This window comes from Meleagris gallopavo, chromosome 1 (genome assembly GCF_905368555.1).
Source record: "Meleagris gallopavo chromosome 1, MGAL_WU_HG_1.1, whole genome shotgun sequence".
In the NCBI taxonomy this organism is placed as follows: domain Eukaryota; kingdom Metazoa; phylum Chordata; class Aves; order Galliformes; family Phasianidae; genus Meleagris; species Meleagris gallopavo.
In genome coordinates, this window is record NC_139404.1 from 14,587,603 (window position 1) to 14,608,050 (window position 20,448).

The 20,448-nt window shown below is 47.9% G+C and overlaps 1 protein-coding gene across 1 annotated transcript in view; it reads right to left on the minus strand.

The window, feature by feature from the left end:
* The window catches only part of LAMB1 (laminin subunit beta 1), a 48,162-nt gene extending 30,597 nt beyond the window's left edge, over nucleotides 1-17,565 (minus strand). The window contains exons 1-16 of the mRNA XM_085217394.1: nucleotides 17,125-17,565; nucleotides 16,813-16,982; nucleotides 15,139-15,274; nucleotides 13,246-13,319; nucleotides 11,203-11,391; nucleotides 11,047-11,110; nucleotides 9,527-9,729; nucleotides 8,099-8,219; nucleotides 7,743-7,931; nucleotides 7,212-7,391; nucleotides 6,697-6,809; nucleotides 5,729-5,808; nucleotides 3,941-4,076; nucleotides 1,641-1,799; nucleotides 735-862; nucleotides 99-222 (exon numbers count right to left, since the gene is read on the minus strand). Coding sequence (XP_085073520.1) covers nucleotides 99-222; nucleotides 735-862; nucleotides 1,641-1,799; nucleotides 3,941-4,076; nucleotides 5,729-5,808; nucleotides 6,697-6,809; nucleotides 7,212-7,391; nucleotides 7,743-7,931; nucleotides 8,099-8,219; nucleotides 9,527-9,729; nucleotides 11,047-11,110; nucleotides 11,203-11,391; nucleotides 13,246-13,319; nucleotides 15,139-15,274; nucleotides 16,813-16,982; nucleotides 17,125-17,161 — 2,103 coding nt within the window. The 5' untranslated portion in view covers nucleotides 17,162-17,565. The remainder of the gene's footprint in view (nucleotides 1-98; nucleotides 223-734; nucleotides 863-1,640; nucleotides 1,800-3,940; nucleotides 4,077-5,728; nucleotides 5,809-6,696; nucleotides 6,810-7,211; nucleotides 7,392-7,742; nucleotides 7,932-8,098; nucleotides 8,220-9,526; nucleotides 9,730-11,046; nucleotides 11,111-11,202; nucleotides 11,392-13,245; nucleotides 13,320-15,138; nucleotides 15,275-16,812; nucleotides 16,983-17,124) is intronic.
* Nucleotides 17,566-20,448: the final 2,883 nt, after the last annotated feature.

Here is a 20,448-nt window from a genome sequence, read left to right on the forward strand (position 1 = left end):
ATTCTGAATTTACACAGTTGCACCCCAGAAAAAACGCAAACTTTCAGGATTTAAAAACACTTTTCCATCAGAGCACCCCCCAGGAAATTTCTGCTCACAGAGTCAATGAGTGTGTAGGGATTCTCCATCTCAGATTCCACCAAGGAGTACTGGGACAGCTCCAGGCGGATGGTGTAGTTCAGCCCCTTCTCAAAGCAGACTGGCCGTGGGAGAACAACATATCTGGATTGAGAACAGGAAACATTTCTCACTTGAAACAACCAGCACTGTAAGGCATTTCAGGTGGCCCCCATAAAGCAATTGAGATAATGGCGAGCAGCCAAGAATGAGCAGAACAAAAGCTACAATGTGAAGGAGCTGTTTTGGAGGCTTGTGCAAGTCAGAACCGGAAAAGCTTATCGGCAAGGTAGAGTAATAGTGATGTCCACTCGCAGGCTGTACAAACACCTTTTTTTTTTTTTCAGACAACAAGAGTAAACTTAAAAGCATTGAGACTACAGACACAGTACTAAATTCATTTTTTATAACCCACTGGAAATTAAATTTCGTTTTCATAGAGGCCAAGGCAAGCTGATAACATGACAACTTATTTCAGCTGCACTGAGACCGCTTTGACAAATTCATTCCGAACTGCAGGGGAAGGTATGAAGATACAGATGCCTCACAGCAGCCTGCTTTTGGTCAAGTTGCAACCTGGCCTTTTTTCTGGTTTTGGTCTACTCAGTTATACTAACCTGGAGCCAGGTGGCAATGAGACAACCTGATTATCATCATCAGGAACTGTGTTGCCGCACCGGCTACCTGCGGGAATCTTGCCTGGGCACGACACAGTGATCACAGCTTTTTCCCACTGATCTGGCAACTGGTGAAGTCAAAAAGAAAGGCTGATTAATGATAAGCAAAGGCTGTGAGTTCCTGGAAGCATCCAGCAGTGAGGCAAGGAACAGCTGCAGAGAGGAAGAGGCGGAAGCTCCAGCACCACTGAGGGTATCTGCTGGCAGTGGACTTGGGCTGAGATAGGGAGATGCAGGAGCTCCAGCTTCTGCCTGAGCACCAGCTCTTCTCCATCCTAAAAAAACACAACTCAAAGCATGATATCAGTGGGGAAGGGGGGTTTAGCCTCTGCTCTCCTCACATCTGCATACCAGACCTGAGCCAGCTTTTTTCCACGGTCAGCTGCTGCCAAACTTTAGGTAAGGAACATCTTTTATTGTGGGTATTTCTCTTGACCTCCCTCTGCTGTGAAACACCACAGTCAAAAATAACTATTCACAAACTCTTAGCAGCGGGTGTTCAAGATCCAAGATGGACAATTTGTCTCCTAAGGTGTGTAACAGCATTTCTACTCATTGCAAGTCTGTCTGGCTGATATCAAATTCATATTCTAATCTGTTCTGAGGGGATTTGTCACTTTTTAATTTGCTTATTAAACAGCTGTTGCAATACACAATAATGACGCTTTTTAAAATTGTGAAGTAAATAATAGCAGAGACAGTAAAAATCCTCCTGCATTGTTGTGCATCTCAAACACTTAACTGAGCTCCCATCCTTGCCTGCAGTCTTGATGCTTCCAGGAAGCCCTGGGCTCCCATTGGCCATACACTGGGATACCAAGCAGGTGCCAGAGAGCAGTGACCCACCTGGGGCTCATAGCGGATCACGATGTCGTACTCCATGGAGTAGGGGATGTTGTCGATGTAGAATTCCAGGTATGCCCCCTCAGGGACCCTCACAAATCCTATGCCTGTCCACGACGGCGTGCGGTCCTGTGTGGACTGGCGCTCAATTATGTTTACTCCCTACAGAAACAGGAAAGAGAGCTTTTAGTACCAATACACAGAATTTATGAGTACATGAAGTTCTACTGATGAATTACTCCTGGACTGCCACATCATTTGCATCCCAGAGAATATGAACTCTCCCCTTTAAACACGTGTGTATGCACACCACTGCCTACCCATTCAAAAAATGGCTGGGGTCAGAAGGGGCCCTATAGATCATCTAGTTCCAACTCCCTGTCATGGGCAGAGACACCTTCTATATGACACCTTCTATGTGACTGTGTACTGATGGAAAGAAAGATAAAACAACTCTGCACAAGTCTTCACCCACTTACCTGTTATTGTGCGAAATAAAATCTAAAATCTTGCTGGGAGTAACTCACTGACCACCTACAGCATCTAGTTGACCCTACACAAATGTATGATTTGCACCAATGCAGGATGTAACTGGACTGCTGTAATAACTTTCTCACCACATTTGTAGCAGTAGAATTTACTGCAGTGGCACAAAACTGCTCTGCTAACTCCCAGTCTGAGTGCTAATTGCTTCCTGATTACATTGGACCAGGCCAAACCAAACCACTGCTTGGGATAACATCTGAAAGCAAGTCACAGCTGTCATTAACAGGGTGTCACTAAGTAACAGAGATCCTAAACATTTCTAGACATTAAACATCCAAGCTGATGCTGGCTACTCCTTTGAGTCTGAGATGTCAGTTTTTTATGTTTCTCTTTATACTAAGCAAAGAAGAGGAAAAAGTTAACAGAAAGGGGAAATCTGTGATGTTCAAATTTCCTGTTTCAAATATATCTGCATCCATGAATAGTTCTCGCTATAAAACAACATCCTGAGCATGCCTATGAAAGCTGCTTCAGTAGAAAGGGATAAAATGAAAGGAAATGTCAATATATCTGTCACTCCAGGATGTCCCCTCATGTATTCTCACACCCTTTGAAGTGAGCCAAGCTATAAATTATTACCCTTTGGCTTTGAACAAAGGGATGGAGTTCCCACAAAGGACTGCAGGCGGAACATAAGTGAGAGCGTGCAGGGATTATGCACAGGGACCTGTGACTGCCTGAAAACCCCTATAACTCCACACCATTTTGTTTGTGCTGGGGCCATACCTGAGCATTCAGATCTTATTCTACCACCAGATAAATAACAAAGTTTTATTTCCCCAGTATCAGCATTGTTTAAAATGGTTTATTCTGCAGGTTTGCAAAGCCAAGCAACAGCTCACCTCCCAGCTTGGTGAGGCAGCTCTTCAGGCTGAGCTCCTTGCCCCAAATACCTGGAACCTCCAGCACCGCCCCTCCAGCTGGGAAGACAAATGCACCCAAACACGTGCCAGCAAGCACACCCTGCTGCTGGCCAAGCTGTGCTTGATGCTATCTAGCTCAGATATCTAGCAGGCAAAATGCTCTGCCCTGGCTTGAAACCTAACATTCTGCCTGAAACAAATAAATTAGGAAACAGTGCCTCAGGCAAACTAGGATCTGGTGCCTCAGAGCACTCATTATCTCAGCAGAAGACCCTTATCCTTGCTGGAGGCGAAAGTAATCGATGTAATCATCTGGCCTCTGTAAATGAATTAGAAGCAAGGTTGTGTGCTCAGGGATTGAAAGGAGCCAGAGAGCCTGATGTACTCATGAGTGACTAAAACAAACTGGAGGTAACATCACTTAGAAATCAATTTTTTGCACAATTAACCACTTATTTAGTCATTAGTTAAAAAAATGTCTCTAATGTACAGAAACTCTAAATCACACAGCAAAGTGCTTGAATGAGTATGCTGCTCCCTCCAGGTGTCAGCGACACTGAGAAGAAAATCCAGCATTGGTATTCCACCACACTCGAGGTAAGAGGGCAAAGAGAGGTGGGTGCATATGCAATAGGTAAGAAGGGTGCAGACAGAAAATGAACTATATAGTCATGATCAAAGAAACAGATTAAAAAAGGAAAATGAGAGTTTCCTGCCCCAAAACACTACATTATTTATCGATACAACTAAACAGGGAGGAGCAGGCAGTGCTCCATCTGGCACAATTCCACACTGTCTTTGCGCAACACTGACATTATAAAATAGCCTCTTTCCAACACTCAAATTGCGAAACAGAGCTTTCCCACAGACCAGCACACTCCAGCTGCTACTCACAGGACCCAGGTTGGCTTCCTCGGCCTCGTAGATGTAGTGGTCAAGTGAGATGAAGTAATATCCAGGCTCCACTTGGTTGCACTGACGTCCGAACATGTGGGGCCGGCACTCACACTGGCCAGATTCACTTGAGCAGCTAAAACGGAAAAGCAGTGAATGTACAGCACAGCTTGGCTACAACAGATTGAGCTGCCTCATCTGCACTGACAGAACATCAGCCTGGTCCCAGGCACAGCCATGGTTCACTCCAGCTGTGCTCCTGGGTACAGGCGAGGAATGAGCACAGGGCAGGACCATTTCCAACAGACAGCTTGCATGTGGTTTCTTCTGTTTAGATATTGAGAGGATTGAATGTTACAGATCCCTGGGGCCACACAGCGGTTCTGGGAGTGCTTTGCTTGCTTACAAAGCCAAACACAGCCAACAGGCAAGTCTGTCCTTCAACTCCAGGCTCGCAGGCCATGCATGCAGCTATCTGCTCATCTGGGCTTAGGCAGAGCAAGAACACGCACGACTCTGCATGCCTGTGATGCTGAGCTGCTCTTGTACTTGGCAAAGCACATTCCAAAAGGCTGCCCATAGGCAGCTCTGCTCAGGGCAGAACCACACACAGCTTATTCAGATTTGGATGAACACAAAGATGTGGGACAGACTGAGACACTGCTGGAGGGATGGAGAAGGTCTGTCCATTCCCTTTGTAACAAGACATTTTCCCTGTATAGCTTTATTTCAAAATGACCTTTTGTAGCTTCACTGCTCCCAGTGTCTGCTCTGCATTATGAAGAACTCAGGGGTAGTTTTATTTTTGATGGGGTCTGGTCATACTTTTTCATAGAAAGGTTTCTTGGTCCAATAAAAATGTTCCTTTCCTTATATTTCAATTTAATATAGAAACCTTTTCTGAAATCAAAACCTTCTGTGTTCCCATGGAAAATCTCCAGGCTTTTTTAAGTTTGAAAGTAGTTTATACCTGAACTCAGTTTTGAAACTATGGAGATATACTTCAACAGTGTTTGCTTTCAGATGCCAAAGTGTTCCAGAAGGGGAGCAAGAAAGTTTCCCCTCTGGGGATGTTAACAGCTCCAGTGCCCAAGCTGCAACCTCTGTGCTTCTTATGGAAAGGAGTTTGGGGCAAGGTGTGGTTGTCCAGGTGTTGCAAGCAGCAGAGGGGAAAAAGCCCAGGAGAGTGGCATCAATCCACTCCCTTGGGAAACTGCTGTGGTTTCAGACAAAAGTAAGCTATTTCAAAGGGTTTGTAGAGGGAAGGAAGGACAGAAGATAGCACAGAAATATGTCGCTGTAGAAAAGCCACGCATCCAATGTAGGGAAACCTGCTCTGATGAGAGTACTGGTCTGGTTACCTGAAATCCCTGCGCTGACAGGTATATAAGCCAGGGCTTCCCATACTCTTACTAATGGATGCATCTCCAAAACCCAAGTTTCTGAACAACCACCACTTCCTCAATGGACATGTGCAGACCTACTTGCCCCATGCAATGCTGCAGGAGCAGTGCAGCAGTACTGTACCACTGGCATGCTTCTCCAGCGCTGATGAACAGACAGACAGACTGGCTAAAGGACCAACGTGCGGGCCAGACCAAGAGCCAGCTCAGAGCAGATGCCTCTACCACCCCCTGCAGCAATCAAGATCTGCCGCTTTCCGCACACAGGAGCAGAAAGATGATCCCAAGCACTGTCCTCCAGAAAATATGAAGGTGTTGTGATTGCAAATGGGGCAAACCTCACTGGGGTGAATGATTACGGGAGAGGACTGGGGTTGGAACTCACTTGTTATGCAGTGCTCCTCCCTGGTCGCAGTCACAGGGTCGACATCCATCCATGTCATTGCTCAGACCCCAGTGCTCAGGCTGCAGGACGAGATATCACTGATGTAATCACATCCACCCCACAGCCACATTCTGCAGCGCACAATGTGAGCCACTCTTGGTTGGCCTCTTGAAAAGCCACAACCATCAACAAAACTCCTTCATCTGCTCTCCTCCATTCTTCCAAGTGGCCCAGGGGCTTGAGAAATAAAACCTTTTTCCACCAAGCTTTAAAAAATAACTTCCAAAGGACTCAATCTCCTTTACTTCACTTCATCATTGAAACCAGTTTGGGTGCAGGCTACCGACCCACAAAGGGCTTCAGAACTGCAGCCCAGCTCACTGCACCCAAGCAGAGAGCAGCATAAGGGCCAGCAGGGCTTTGTGCTGGGCTATGTCCGTGTAGGGCTGTTCCTCTATGGCTTGCTCAGCGGAAAGAAAGACAGACAGCCTTGTTTAGCTTTTCCATAGTTTACTGTCAGATAAGAGAGCCTGTCAGTGTTTATACAAACATATCCCTTTATTTGACAGCATGTTTCTATAACACTCCAGCACACACAAACATTGTATGGAAATGTATGTGTAGCAATTAATCCCTGTCTAAGAAATGCCCAGTATAGAAAATCTTATCTTTTGCTTCTCAGTCCATTTTACCTTTCATCCCAACAAGGGCTCAGGCAGAACTGCCCCAGACCCACATTATCGCAGAGCAACTACAACAGTTATCCTAACATCTTACTCCTTGGACACACTGAAGTAACAGGAATTAATTTCCAGATGCTCTCACCTGCCTCAACTCACCCTCAGCACATAACTCCCTCCCTGTAACACAGCTCCATGGCTCTTGACACCAGCCCACACACCAGGCGCCTGCTTGCTAGCATCCTTCACACCAGTGTCTCCTCATTATTCTTACAGTAATCTACTTACCAGGCACTGATTGCACTGCTTTCCTGTCACCAGGCGCTTACAATAGCAGTTTCCTGTCTCTGAATCACAAGGATTCCCTCCAGGATGGGTACCCAGAGGATTACATGCACAAGCTGGATTGGGAAATACAAACAGGCAGGTCAAAACACAGGATTTCAGCTACAGTATCCAATTTAAATATTTATATTAAAGTTTCCCCTAATTTCCCAGGTCAGAGATTAATTGCACACTTTGACTACCACCCATCCCAGTAAAACTCCTCTGGCTTAGAGACTTAAAAAGAGATAGGATTCTGCTATTTCCACTGCACGTATTCCCCAGGACCAGCTGGGGAGATGAGTTTTAGAAGAGAGTGGACTCCAAGCTACAGCAGATCCACAAGAATGTTTTTTTTCTTTAGCAAAACATGAAACAAAGGAAAAGAAAAACAACCCCACAAAACCACCCTCTCCCAGGGCTAGCAGCACCTCAAAGAGCTTTTGATCCCACATAAAGGAACATATGTTTTTACTCACATTGACAGCCCGCTGGGTCATCGGCACTCAGTCCATAGAAACCTTCTTTGCAGAGATCACAACGTTCCCCCTCGACGAATAATTTACAGCGGCACTGGCCAGCAATGAGGCCGGTAGAGAAGTCAGTGTAGCGATCGCATATGCCACCATTTTGGGAGCCAGCTGGGTCACAATTACAAGCTAAGAAGGAAGCATTGCACACGTTTTGTTGACTGCTACAACAGAAAAGGCCAAGTCTCACACTGAATAATGTAAACTCAGCTGCTGCATAGAGTATGGTTACCACAAGGAGTAGAAATGACACAAGTTGAGCATGAAGCCACCAAATACATTTGCAGATTCTTGAAGAAAAGAAACAACTCACTCAACTCCTCCAAGCTAACCTCCAAGCTCCCTTCCAGGATCTTTGGGATGAAGGAAGGGTGGGGAAGAGAGCAGTAGCTATGATAAATCCCAAATCTCCCACAGCAAGCCCCGAGGACCACAACCCAGACCCCACATCCATCCCGCCAGGCACAGGGCCATCCTTACGCTCGCAGACGTCGGGGTCCCGCAGGTCTCTCTCCGGGTGCTGGAAGTAGAAGGGCTTGCACTGCTCGCAGTTGCGCCCCACCGTGTTGTGCTGGCACTCGTCGCACACCCCCCCGCTGGTGTTCCCTGTCGCCATGTACACGGCCATGTCGAAGTGGCACTGTGCGGAGTGGCCATTGCAATTACATTCTGTGACAAAGATGAACATCGAGAGTAGCCTCAGAGGAGATGAGTCAACTGAAGAATACGCAGAACTTTACCCGTCGTCACAAATTCCACAAGTTGCTCACACAATGATGCATAATGCTAAAAGCGAGCAACACCAGGCTTTAGATTTGCATTTGACCCAAACTCACTTTTGCATGCGTTACTATTGCGGCCTTCGGCAGGTCGCCAAGGTAAGTCATGGTAGAAATCCAAACACTGCTCACAGTTCAAGCCCTTGGTATTATGCCTGCACATGCAGTGCCCGTGGACCTGTCATTAAAATAAAATATATATATATATAAAATTGAAGAAATAGTTGATTATTAGGGAAAGTGGAGAAAAAAAACACGCTCCTCCTCCAATTCACTCAAAATATAATGGGTGGAAATACTTCTGGAGTCTTTGCATTATAATGCATATAATGCAGGTAAGTGGAAATGAAGGGCCACAGAAGTGTCTCCTTCCTGCTTATGTTAAGAATGTCCTCATAACAAACATAAGTCCTTCCCTTACTGGAACTCATGCATGAATAAATGCTTTCAGGTACAAACAAGGGGAGCACAGTTCCACTAAATAGTCACAAAAGCCTGTTAGAGCTAGTAATTAGCTGTTTATTAGCTGTTAATTAGATATTAACATGCATCAAGTTATATCAGCATGTCAGTTCTAGCCCACTGCTGCCACACCTTGCTTCTCAAAGGAAAGATAACCACATCTTGGATGGGTTTCATCCATCAGGCCAAGACTTTGTCATTAACACACAAGCACTGAGCAGACAGTGTTGGTGTGACAGCCACTGCCTTCAGTGATGTGGACTACCAGCACCGGAGCCACAATTCTAAGGTAAAGGGCTTCTGTCAGGTGGAGACCCTGGCAGAGAACATGGAGCAATGGAGAATATCCATATCCTGCAACCCCTAAGGCAAGCACACAGCTTTCCCCCATGCCTCCACATTTTCATCTAGTTAATAACTCACTCATTAACACGCCTGCTATTATTGCTCATTAGGCAAAAATCACGGGGAAACCCAGAACCAAGAAGGGATGGGACACTCAGACAACGGCACACAAGGCAGCAATCAGAATTTTCCTACAGAGCTTGCTGTTAGTTAATCAGGGCTGCAACTATGCAAATTGCTTCTCAGCTGATAAAGACTGATACAAATGCAGCTCTTGTTTGATTCATGAAAGTGTTTCTTTCCCTAAGGCCACTCTTCAGTTTTAGGTCAACGATGTCAGCACACACCCATCTCCTGCTCCTTACAGAAACACTCCCTTTCTACCTTCCTGCCTTTTAATTTCACCAGTTCTTTAAAATAATTAGAAAATGAATGCTAAAACTATTTCACTGAATCTAAGCTCTCTGTGCTTGATTAATGTCAGGAAGGACAGATAATAGCTTTGCTGTTAAAGAATGACTTCAATGGTTTTCTTGTTGGTAAGGGAAGAGTGGAGAGGAACTCAAATTTCTCCTATCACAATTTCACCTCATTGTTTCCATATTGCTTTAAAACAACAAAACAAATCAAAACCCACAATCAGGAACAGCTTATGTGGAGAAAAGTGGTAATATTCACCATTCCTTCCACTTCTTCATTGAAGCCCTCTACCGGCGCACACTCACTGGCGTGGCCATAGCAGAAGCAGTTCCCACGCACCACCATGTCATAAATGGCATAATAGTACTTCTCCCTGATCTCCATCCTTGAATCCAGGAGGTTATCTCCCAGTGTGTGCAGCTTGGTGAACTTGACTCTTAGATTTGTGATCTTCAACAGGTCTGCAGGGACACCAGAAAAACATGTTTTGGAGTTATTTACCAGATACTGTACTGAATGGGAGGAAGCCAGCAGTGACTTCCCAAACACACTTCCTATGGGCAGATTAGATCAGGTTTAATTTCAGCTCTTACTTGCTACGTATCACATCACTTCATATTCCCCACTTCTAAAAATGACAGTAACTTATTGCAGGCTGATACTGTGTAAGCTAGTTTAAGCTTAAATAAAAATACTAGCTTGTTTTACTATAGGCATACACAGGCAAGAGCTCAAATATTAAAGGCACGTACACCAGTCTCCACCAGATGAGAGACTGGTTCTCTGGACACTTTAGGGTTCCAAGTGTAAGATGTGGACAGCAGGAGAAAGGGAGGGGATCAGTATTAAGCAACTGCTGACTTTGAGCTTTAAGAGTTATGAGTCTTTTGAATAAAAATCTAAGATGCAAATAAGACACAAATATATTCTTTTTTCTTATACATCCAACTTTCCCAGCAAATTTAATAAGCTGATGAAAGCAGCCTCTGTTTTAAAAATCTGGGTTAAAACATTCAACCAATATAGCAACTACCAGACGCTCTTCTCGTTCAGATATTTTCTTCTACTACAGTTAACTTTACTCAGAAGGATGTGAACTGAAACTAAGAAGGAAAATGAAATTAGAGGTCAACTTTAAAGCCAAGCACTACCATTCCCTACTCAAGCCAAATGCCAAGAGGTTAAACTTTGACTACACTACAGCAACAGGTCTGTACATATCTCTGCTTTCCTTGCTTGCAATGACTCTACACGCCTGCATTTTTGGTTTATGGTCATGTCTGTGTGGACCAGCTACGCAGATTTACTAAGGCCAGTCACTCAAAAGTCATGATTCAGATGTTCTAAATTCTATAATACAAAACACAACACCCTTGATTTTATCTCAAAATGCAAAATGATCCAAGTACATTTGTAGTTCTGATTCTTTGCTTTCTGAAAACTGTACAATTACAGCCTAACACTCCAAGGCTTCTCTTGGTGATTGCGTGTATTTTGCAGAGGGGAATCTTTAAACAAAACTCTTTTCCTCAGCAATAAGGAAAGAACCAACTACAACAAAGTGGGTAAGACTGACCACATGAGCTGATGACACCGACTGCTATTTCCCAGTAGATCACTGAGTCAGGAAAAGAAGTCATACCAGGAATGCATTCATATGACTTCAAAATTATTATGAGGGCTAATGTTTGACACTGATTGTGGATTGCTGCTTTTCAAAATAGTACATAAGTACAGAAGTACTTCCAAACAAGCCTAGAAGATAAGTGCATACATACTTTGAATTCTTGGACTGTATGGATCTTCAATTCTGAAAGCAGGATCTAAAACACGATATATGACCTGGGGAAAAACAGTACAACAGAAGGCTCAAGGAATCTGAATTTCTATGGAAGAAGTCTACGCAAGAAGCATTTGAAAAAAAAACCTCTGACCTCTCCCTCAGTTGAAGGCTCAATGTCGGAGTATCGGGAATCACAGATGATATCATCCACCTTCTTCATGGGTCCAGTTGAAATCCCAGGAAATGAGCTCTCACAGTCATATGCAAAATACCTATATACTTGCCATGTTTTTCCAAAATCAGATGATCTTTCTATCAGCATTGCAGCAGGGCGGAATGTCTAGTAATGAGAAAACCAAAGGAGGTTGTATTTTGTTAACTATTACTCGCATTTACATTGAGCACTTCTAACTGTGAGAAATCAACATATCCGGATTTTCATCTGTCCTCCCTCTGTAGAGAGTATTTGCCCTTTCACCCTTCACCGCTGATATCCTACTTTCTGTTCAGAGGCAGATCTTCAACATAATGCACATCAAATCAAAGATCATCTATCTTTAGAAAAGACTGCATTCAGTGATCAAGCAGTTAAGTGCCCAAACTTAAAGTTTCTCAGATTTCAAATCCTTTCTCAAAACTAGAGATTAAAGCAGGGCTCCAGAGACAAAGGAATTTTTTCCACTGCCTGTGAAAAGCAGCACAGCCTTCTTCCTTGCCATACCTTCTCCCATCTTCTGCAGAGAAAACCTCACGGGCCTGTGATAACAATGTTTCAATCAATTGCATTTCAGAATGCAGATATCAATACCTGACTTGCATCAAGAAGAGCCATACGTCACATCATTAAGAGCATGGATTCAGAGAAAGCCATCAAGGAGCCAAGCACAAAAACATCTCAGTCATGGTTGGAAACAATTTTTTTTTCTGCTTCTTGGCTGAAAATATCACCCTCCTCACAAATTGGTACCTCACCCAACAGAAAATGAAGCCAACCAGAGGTAATGCAGCTCAAGAGCCTTCCACACAAAGCCAACAAGTCACCACTAAAATTGTTTTTCCCCCTGGTCTTCCTCCTGACCAAGCACCCAATGAGCCCAGCAGCACCAGGCTGGGGTTCCTGAGGGAACCCTCACTGCTGGGGACACGCAGTGGTGACCAGAGGGGACCACCTCAGCCACTACTTGTCAGAAAAACAAGCTGATTTCACAAGAAAAACTAACCCTCTCTCCTGGAAAGCCGATCCCTGCAGGAAAGGACCTGGGTGAACAGGAGGTTGGCCATGAGCCAGCAGTGTGCCCTTGCAGCCAACAAGGCCGATGATTTCCTGGGGTGCGTTAAAATCAGCACAGCACGCAGGTCAAAGGAGGTGATCCTCCCTCTCTGCTCTGCCTTGCTGAGGCCACAGCTGGAATGCTGTGCCCAGTTCTGGGCTACTCAGTGCAAGAATGACAGGGATGTTCTAGAGAGAATCCAGCAGAGGTAATTGAACAAGCTGCCTAGAGATGCTGTGGATTCTCCTTCCTTGGAGATCATTAAAACCCATGTGGACACTTTTCTGTGCAACCTATCATAGGGGACCTGCTATAGCAGGAAGGTCGGACTAGATCTCCTTCCAACCCCTACTTCTGCATAAATTAAGAGATTTGTCTACATGTAGAGAGCGGAGATTTAGCCTTGCAGGAACTGCAGCCCCTAAACCGAGCTGAAGGCTGCTGCTAGCACTTGCCTGTGATTTAGGATGTACAGGACATAATCTGCCATTCCAAGACATCTGTTTGGCGAGAAACAAAGACACTCTGTGTACAGATGTTCCTTCTTCCTGAAGACCTTCCCATTTGCCAAATGAAAGCTGATAACATAGCCAGTTTCTTTTTAAAGAAAAATCCTCACTTCTAAATGACCTAGCTAATGATCTTCTATACACACAACCACCACAGAGACAAATGACCTGGATTTTGACTCCTTCTGCAGCCTCACACACTTGATGTTTAAGCACAACACAAGCCACACAGTCACAGCTGAGCGACTTCAGAAGTTAATGGTTGACAAATCTGAAAATCAGGCTAACCAACTCACACCGAGCCCATGTCCCAAACACCAAAAGAGTGTGAAGGACTCTCTTGTCTCTGTCTTTATGAGACGCATGGGGCTTTGTGCAGAGCTCACACCACAGGTAAGGCTGCAGCATCCTTACCTTGAAGGTCATGATGAGATGAGTGAAATGAAACTCAGCCTCCAGGTTCAGCTGGATTGTCACATTCTCCAGACCTGCAAGAGCAGAGAAAAGGAACTGTGCAGCAAGCAAAGACACTTGCCAGCCTCTGCATCAGTATTTCACCAAGGCTCTATGCTCTGGTGACACTGGGATTCTCTTCTTCACCACTTGACTCTAACGTCAAAGAGGGATATAATGCATTAACGAGTTACAAGGAGACACTACGGACCTGCATTACACATGGGATTGCTGTGCATCACTTGCAAAAACATGCTGTACCCAAAGCATGAGCCTGCACTGCCTTTATTTCAGACTGTAATGTGACTAACAGCACCAGATGTGGGACAATGGTAGCTATAGGACCCGGCCAACCCATAGCTCAGTGCTCAGAGGCTGGCAGGAGTGAGGACACCAAGCCCAGCCCCAGGCAGTCTGCACACACTGCAGCTGCAGAGCAGCACACCAGCTGTGAGCCTCTGCAGTCCTGACATCCAGCATCTCACCTCGTGGGGAGTGCTTCCCACCTTTTTTCGCTCACTCTGGACTCTCCTGTCCATCTGGACACAGGAACTGTTTCTTTAAAGTATCTTTTTTTACGTACTCCCAAACTAGCCATCCCAGCCCTGCTTTGCAATCACAGGGGCTTGGAAATCATGACAAGCAAAAAGTTTTTCAAGTGGTGCAGTGTGACTACCTATGGTCAAGGACTCTGTACAGAAAGAACAAGTTGCAAATATTATTTTGTCAAGCAAAAGACTTCTCAAAACAGCGGGGTACTAACCACACTGCAGTCAGAAATATTAAAAAAAAATCAAGTGAGATTTACAGAGAGGAGGAAGGATAAAAATGAAAAGAATAAACCAACAAAGTGCTTAAATTTTCAACCAGTTGTGACTTGACGTACAGTGTACAGCACTGTACCCTCCAGTTGCATGCCTGAATGGGGAAAAACATGAATTGGACAGAAAGGATCATTTGTTTTTCATTGTTGAAGGACATTTTCATGACCTTATGAGCTAAGAACTTTTCTGTGTGGATGCTGCCAAGCCTGTTGCAAAAAACATGAATTATTTGGAATGCTAGAAGAGAACCAGTAGGGACGAGTCTGATGTATATGGTTAAAATACGGTTAAAAAGGACTTAGGGAAAAATTTTCTCTACTGAGCAACAGAAATGTTACAAATATTACCATGTTATTCTAACAGAGTCAGATAGCTCCTGCCAGCACATTTGCAGAAATCCCATCCTGTCCATCTGGCTTTAGAGCAGGATGAAAATCTAGATGCCTTGCTTCCTATAGAAAAGCATGCCAAAAGCAGAACCATAAAAGCCAGAAGGGCAGAGGAAGGGCAAAAAATAAAATAAAGGCCACCAAACAAACATTCAAATTGTTGAATTTTTTTAGCTTGCCGGCTCATTTCTGGTATTAGTGTAAGCGTTCGGCACGTGAGAGCAGGAACCCAGGCTCGTGGCAGCAGGACAGCAGCCTGCAGTCCCGGCAGTGCGGGGAAGCCCCGCAGTGAGCCCTTCCTTGGCAGCGCTGCCCAGGTTCTGCACTGCTGGAAGGCTGCTCTGCTCTCCTGCCCAGACACGAGACGGGCCTGGAGCCGCTCTGGGAAACTTCTCTTTTTAGGAAAGGATTCTCACTAGCGGCGGGAGAGCTCTTTCCAACACTCCTGGAGGGCTCACGGGGTTTTGTTACGGATCTGCAGCCGCTCCACGACGCACAAAAGCAGCGTTTTACTCAGCTCTCAGCTAACAGCGTGATCCTTCCCTCAGCAGTAATTAGCAGCCCTGAGCTAACAGCAAACACGGAGGTACCGCAGACAAAGGGAGAGCGCCTGAGACCGAGCTGCCAGCTGCACTGCATACCATTTTCCGATTGCCACCAAAGCTTCAGACGATTTGGAGCGAATGTGGTGACCACGTTCTCAATGCGATGGCTGTCGGGATTGAGAGTGTCATGGAAGGGGTCCTCAGAATCGCATATGAAACATTTTTTGTCCTCCTGGAACAACAAGATAACCAGCATTACCGATTTTATCCACGGGCAATAGTTGTTTCCTGCAGATAAGAGTATTTTTCATTCATACTACATTCCACACATTTTGCCTTTGGGAGGCATCGAAGGTGTGGTGCTTTGTTTCTCAATTAATTGATAAGTGTATTTACCTTTATAAAGTGATGCAAAATGCCAAACGGAAAATATGCCAGGAATTCCATAAACTGTACTTTTATGGGTGGTATGCTTTCTACCTAAGCTTCAAGGCTCAGGAAATCCCTGCCAGCAAGCAGAAGAGCTCCCAACCAGAGGCAGCATCTCCAGAAATCCCTGAACTGAAACATGTGCACACAAAGCCATATGTGTGAAATAGCCCTGGCTCTTAGGAGCCTCACTTGGGGACGTGAGTTCTTCACATTTGGAGTCATCTCCTGTGCATGCAGAGGGCATTCAGCAACCAGTGTCCCCTCTCCCCTCTCTGAATCCAACTTTTCAGGCTTCTAACAGCACCTCACTCCAGACTGCAATCCCAAGCTGTATCCACAAAGCCAGCTTGCACAGCCTACAAAAAAAGCCCAGTGGGTGCAAGCGTGTCATGTACCACTTGGGAAGCTGGACAAGCACTTCTCACCACACCAGGGCACCAGGTCTGTGCCAAGCCAACTCTCCATCTCACCGACTTCATCCCTGTCCCTGAGCAGCTGCAAAGCCACACGTGCCATAGCAACTGGTCTTGCTTGGCCCCATGGCACCGAAGGGATGCTCCCACACCCGCAGCCGGGCAGATCTTAGGAGTAGGCACACACACATCAGACAGACACTGGAGTGGGACTGGCATCAGTAACATGGGCATATTTCAACTGCCGAAATGGTGTTTCTGGATATAAATCGCACCTCGGCACCTCGGCATTTTGGGGATGGCAGAAGCCAACAAAGCGCCTTTGTTACTTGGCTGTAGCAGGGTGCCGATGCCCTAGGACTCTGACCCCAGTGCTGAGCCCGGCGTCACCCCCAGCAGCGTGGCGAGACCCGGTGGGGGGAGGGTTGGGTAACTGCGGGCACAGGAGGGAGCGGTGCTCCTTCAGAGTGGCAGAATCTGCCATTGTGTCTGCAGCAGCCCTGCCCCGGGGCTATCTCCTTACTTTCCGTATAACCGAGCTGCCTATTATCGAAATTCCATTCCTATCCTCCATCTCCGCTGAACGCAGATCTTTTAAGCTTAAGCAGCAACGGCCTTTGTGTTTCCCACAGATGGACCCGACAGCCCGACTCGCGTGCCGTCCGTCGCAGCCCATATAAGTTTAATTATGTTACGGGCGCAGCGGCCGAGCACTACAGACCACTTGCAATCAGGAAGCTGTCTAGACGGCTCCGTACAAGGGTGAAATAAAGGAAAAGCACTGACGGAACTCACGGCGGCCCGTTCCGTCTCACCGACTCGCCTCACGGCACGGGGCCGCTTCGCAACGGGGCTCCGATGGCGCGGGGCTCCCCGGTCCTCCCGGGGAGCTGCTCCCCCCGGGGCTCGGCACGGCGCCGCTCACCTGGAGGTGGCTGACGATGCAGTAGGGCTCGGGCTGGCGGAGGCCGCACGTCGAGGAGGCGGAGAGGCGGGCGGCGCGGCCGATGAGGAGGTCGCCGGTGGCGGGGTAGCAGCTGCCCTCGGCGCAGCCGTAGCTGTACTCGGGCTCCTGAGCCGCCGCGACCCGGAGCGCTGCGGGAGAGAAGGGAGAGCAGGGGACAGCGCCGTCAGGACGAGCCCAGCGCAGCCCCCCCCGCGCCGGACCGGGGTTCCACGCGCCCCGACGGCTGCGGGAGAGCGAATAAGAGAGGGAGCGGGGCCGGGCGAGAGCTACCGAGGCAGCAGCAGAGGTAGAGCGGGAGGCGGCCCATGGCGAGCGGCGGGACGGGACGGGTCTGGACGGGACGGGACGGGACGGGACCCCCGCTCCGGAAGCTCCGCGCCGCCGACAGTCTCAGAGCCTCCGCTGCACGCAGGCGCTGCTGTTCCACGCGGCTCCCGGGGAGCGGCTCCGCGCCGCCGGGCGCCCCCGGCCCTCCCCCTCCACTCCGCCACCCCCGCGGGGCCGGGCCGGGCCCGGCTGCACGGCGCTCCCGGCTCGACGGCGGGGCGGGCCCAGGACGGCCCCTCCCAACGAGGGGCCCCGCCGCAGCGGTACGGCCGGGCAGGAGGCGGCGGCAGAGGAACGGGGCGTCGCGGTGCGGCCGGGGGAGAGCGGCCCCGGGTTGCGGGGCGGAGGGCGGCAGAAAACCGTCTGCAACCCGGGCTCGCGAGCTGACACCCGAGTGGGAGTGGAGGGGAGCCCGTGCTGGGTGCGTGCTCCGGTGTGGGGATGACGTACCCGACGGGGCGACGCCCCCCAGAGATGTTATCGGCGGAGAAACTGTGTGGGAATGGGCTTGGAGACCGCCCTGCGCGCTGCCTCCCGTCCGAGGCCGGGCATGGGTGCCGGCCGCCCATGGGACAGCTATATTGGGCAGTGCTCGGCGGCCACGAAGCACGAGGAGAGGCCGCCGGCTGCCTCTCCCTAGCTCCAGACACACAGCACCGAGATGGTGGAGGGACGGTTTGAGGAGAGCAGACCAATTTGTTAGTGCAGCTGGAGCTCTGCTGGCAGGCCGAAGCTGCAGCGTTTGTCCTCCTGCTGCGAGTGAGGCTGGAAATGGAGAATCTTGGGGGCTCGGTGTGCTGAGACGGGTGCTGAGTTCTGCACGCGAGGTGTGCTGTGCACGCACAGGCGGTGCGTAAATCTTTGCCAGGTACCGGTGTCCCTCAAGAACACTTTGCCCTCACTGTTTGCAGTCACTGAATGGAAACGTGCGGCGGGCTGCGTCCCACAAAACCCTGCCGGGTAGGTAAATATGCTCGCTCTCGTTTTACAGATGGATAAGCAGAAACAGAGAGATACCAAGTGGCCTGCCCTAAAGGTTAAACACCAGGTCTGGAACATAACCCAGGGCTCGCCACCGAAGGGCTCGTGGCTGTGTTTCATTAAAGATGCCCAGGAAATTAAACCGTTCTTAGCTGGCAGGGCAGGTACTGAGGTATTGTTATTCTAAACCTCTTTTGCAATGTGGTCTTTGAATTCACGGAACTCATAGAATTTCACAGTCCTGTCATGCAAATCACAGCTTGGCTTTGTGTTAGTTTCAATACAACAACTGCATTTGTCCTACTTAGAAAATGCTTTACTCTGTTGTGGTCGGTGAGCTCCAGCAGTAAGGGGCAGAAGGTGCTCTGCAGCGTCCCTCCTGTCGGTGTGGTGTTTCATTTCCACTGGATTCTTTTCTGTTGCATATTTTTCTAATTTTTATTGAGTTTTTCTCCTCCTTTTTTTCTCTCTTTCATGGTCTTGCTGAACTGTTATCCTCTCTGGATCTAACACAGGCTGAGTGTGCCCACGGAGCTGCTTGTGTGCCTGGCTCAGGGATGTCTCTGACCTCAAGGAAGCCCAATTTACCACCTATTGTAGCATGGCTGTGGTTGAATGCCCAGAAACATCTGACAAGATCCTGTTTGATTGAATATCTGTTTGATTTCACATGGTTTTGATTAAATGTTGTTTGTTTCCACAAGAAAGAGAACTGGGGTTGGGAGGACTGTAACAAGTGCGTTTGATCCAGATCAAGCATGTGCATGCAGACTGACTTTACAAAAACACTTTAAAGTTTCCTCCCACCTCATCTCCAGGCCCGCTTTATTGCCTCTCACAGGTGATTTTTTGAAGTGCTAAAATTCAGGAAAAGGTAAAACGCAAATTCTGTGCACCCCAGCCTGCACGTGCCTTTGCCGGGTCACATCAAGGTTACAGTTTGGTGCCATTGTTGTCACAGCAGGAGCTGCGATGCATGTGGCACTCTGCCTGCTGTGCAGCTGGTCAGAGTCACAGGAACAACACTGAGATCTCTGTGCCAGCTGTTCCTATCCAAGCCCCCCCACCAGGTACAGATGCTTTTAACTCTAATGACTGCAGAAGTTACATCTCCTGATGCAAGGCAGGCTCTCACGTGAGGCCTGTTGCACGTGTGCTGCTGGCACCGGGCTGCATCAGGACTGATGGAGGCAGCGCCTGGCTCCTCCAACCCCACACACAGCCCACAATAAGTGCATGCTCCCTGTGGGGCAGTGCAGGTGGGCATGCCATTTTTATTGAGGGGAAGCTGGAGATGCTCTGCTCAGCTCCAGGAGTACCAAGGGTGAGATTCTGAAGCAGAGACTTTGCTCTCTTTGGCCTTTTCAGCACTATACCTTTCCTGTAGCCTTTATCTAACTCCCGTCTAATATTAGAAATAAATTCTAAACTAAAATTTAGGATGAATCCTGTGTTTTGTATGGCTACAAGGAACTGCTGTGCAAAACCTGACTGCTGTAAAGCACCACGCGTAGGGGAATTGCTGAGAAACTTCTTCAGAGTGTGCAGCCTTCAGCTCCATGGCTTAGGCTGAAATGCTGCGGCCATTCTCAAGCTGGAGAGTGTGTTTATGAAAAACGTGAGCCGCCCCTCAGGAACACACACAAAAAAGGTACTGCTGTGATTTCAGAGTCGATTTAGGCGTTAAGTATCTGTGCACTGCCATCCAGCGGGCACTGGGGGCTTTGCTGCCTGTTACCCACCTCTCCTGGTGGGCCAGTGTGGTTTTGGATTCCCCCGAGGGTCAGGTGTCCTCCTGCTCTGTCTCAGCAAGGCCCTGCCCTGGTCTGCAGGCAGCCTCAGGCACTTGGAGGGTTCAGCAACATAACTGAGGGTGCTGGGAGCAATCTCTGAGGCAGCTGTCTGGTGATCTCTTACAAATCCTCCTTTTTCAACCTTCTGAGTCCACGCATCTTAACATCATACAATCACCAGGGTTGGAAAAGACTTCCATCCAGTCCAATCGTCCACCTACCACCAATGTTTCCCTACTAAATCGTCCCTTCATACAACATCTAAATGTTTTTTGGATGCCTCCAGGGAAAGCGGCTCCACCTCTTCCCTGGTAATACATCGGTACAGGCTGCCCAAGGAAGTGGTGGAGTCACTGTCCCTGGAGACACTCAAGAATCATGGAGATACGGCACTGTGGGACATGGGTTAGTGGGCACACTGGGAATGGGTCAATGGCTAGACTGGATGATCTTAGTGGTCTTTTCCAATCTTAATGATTCCATGATTTCCAGC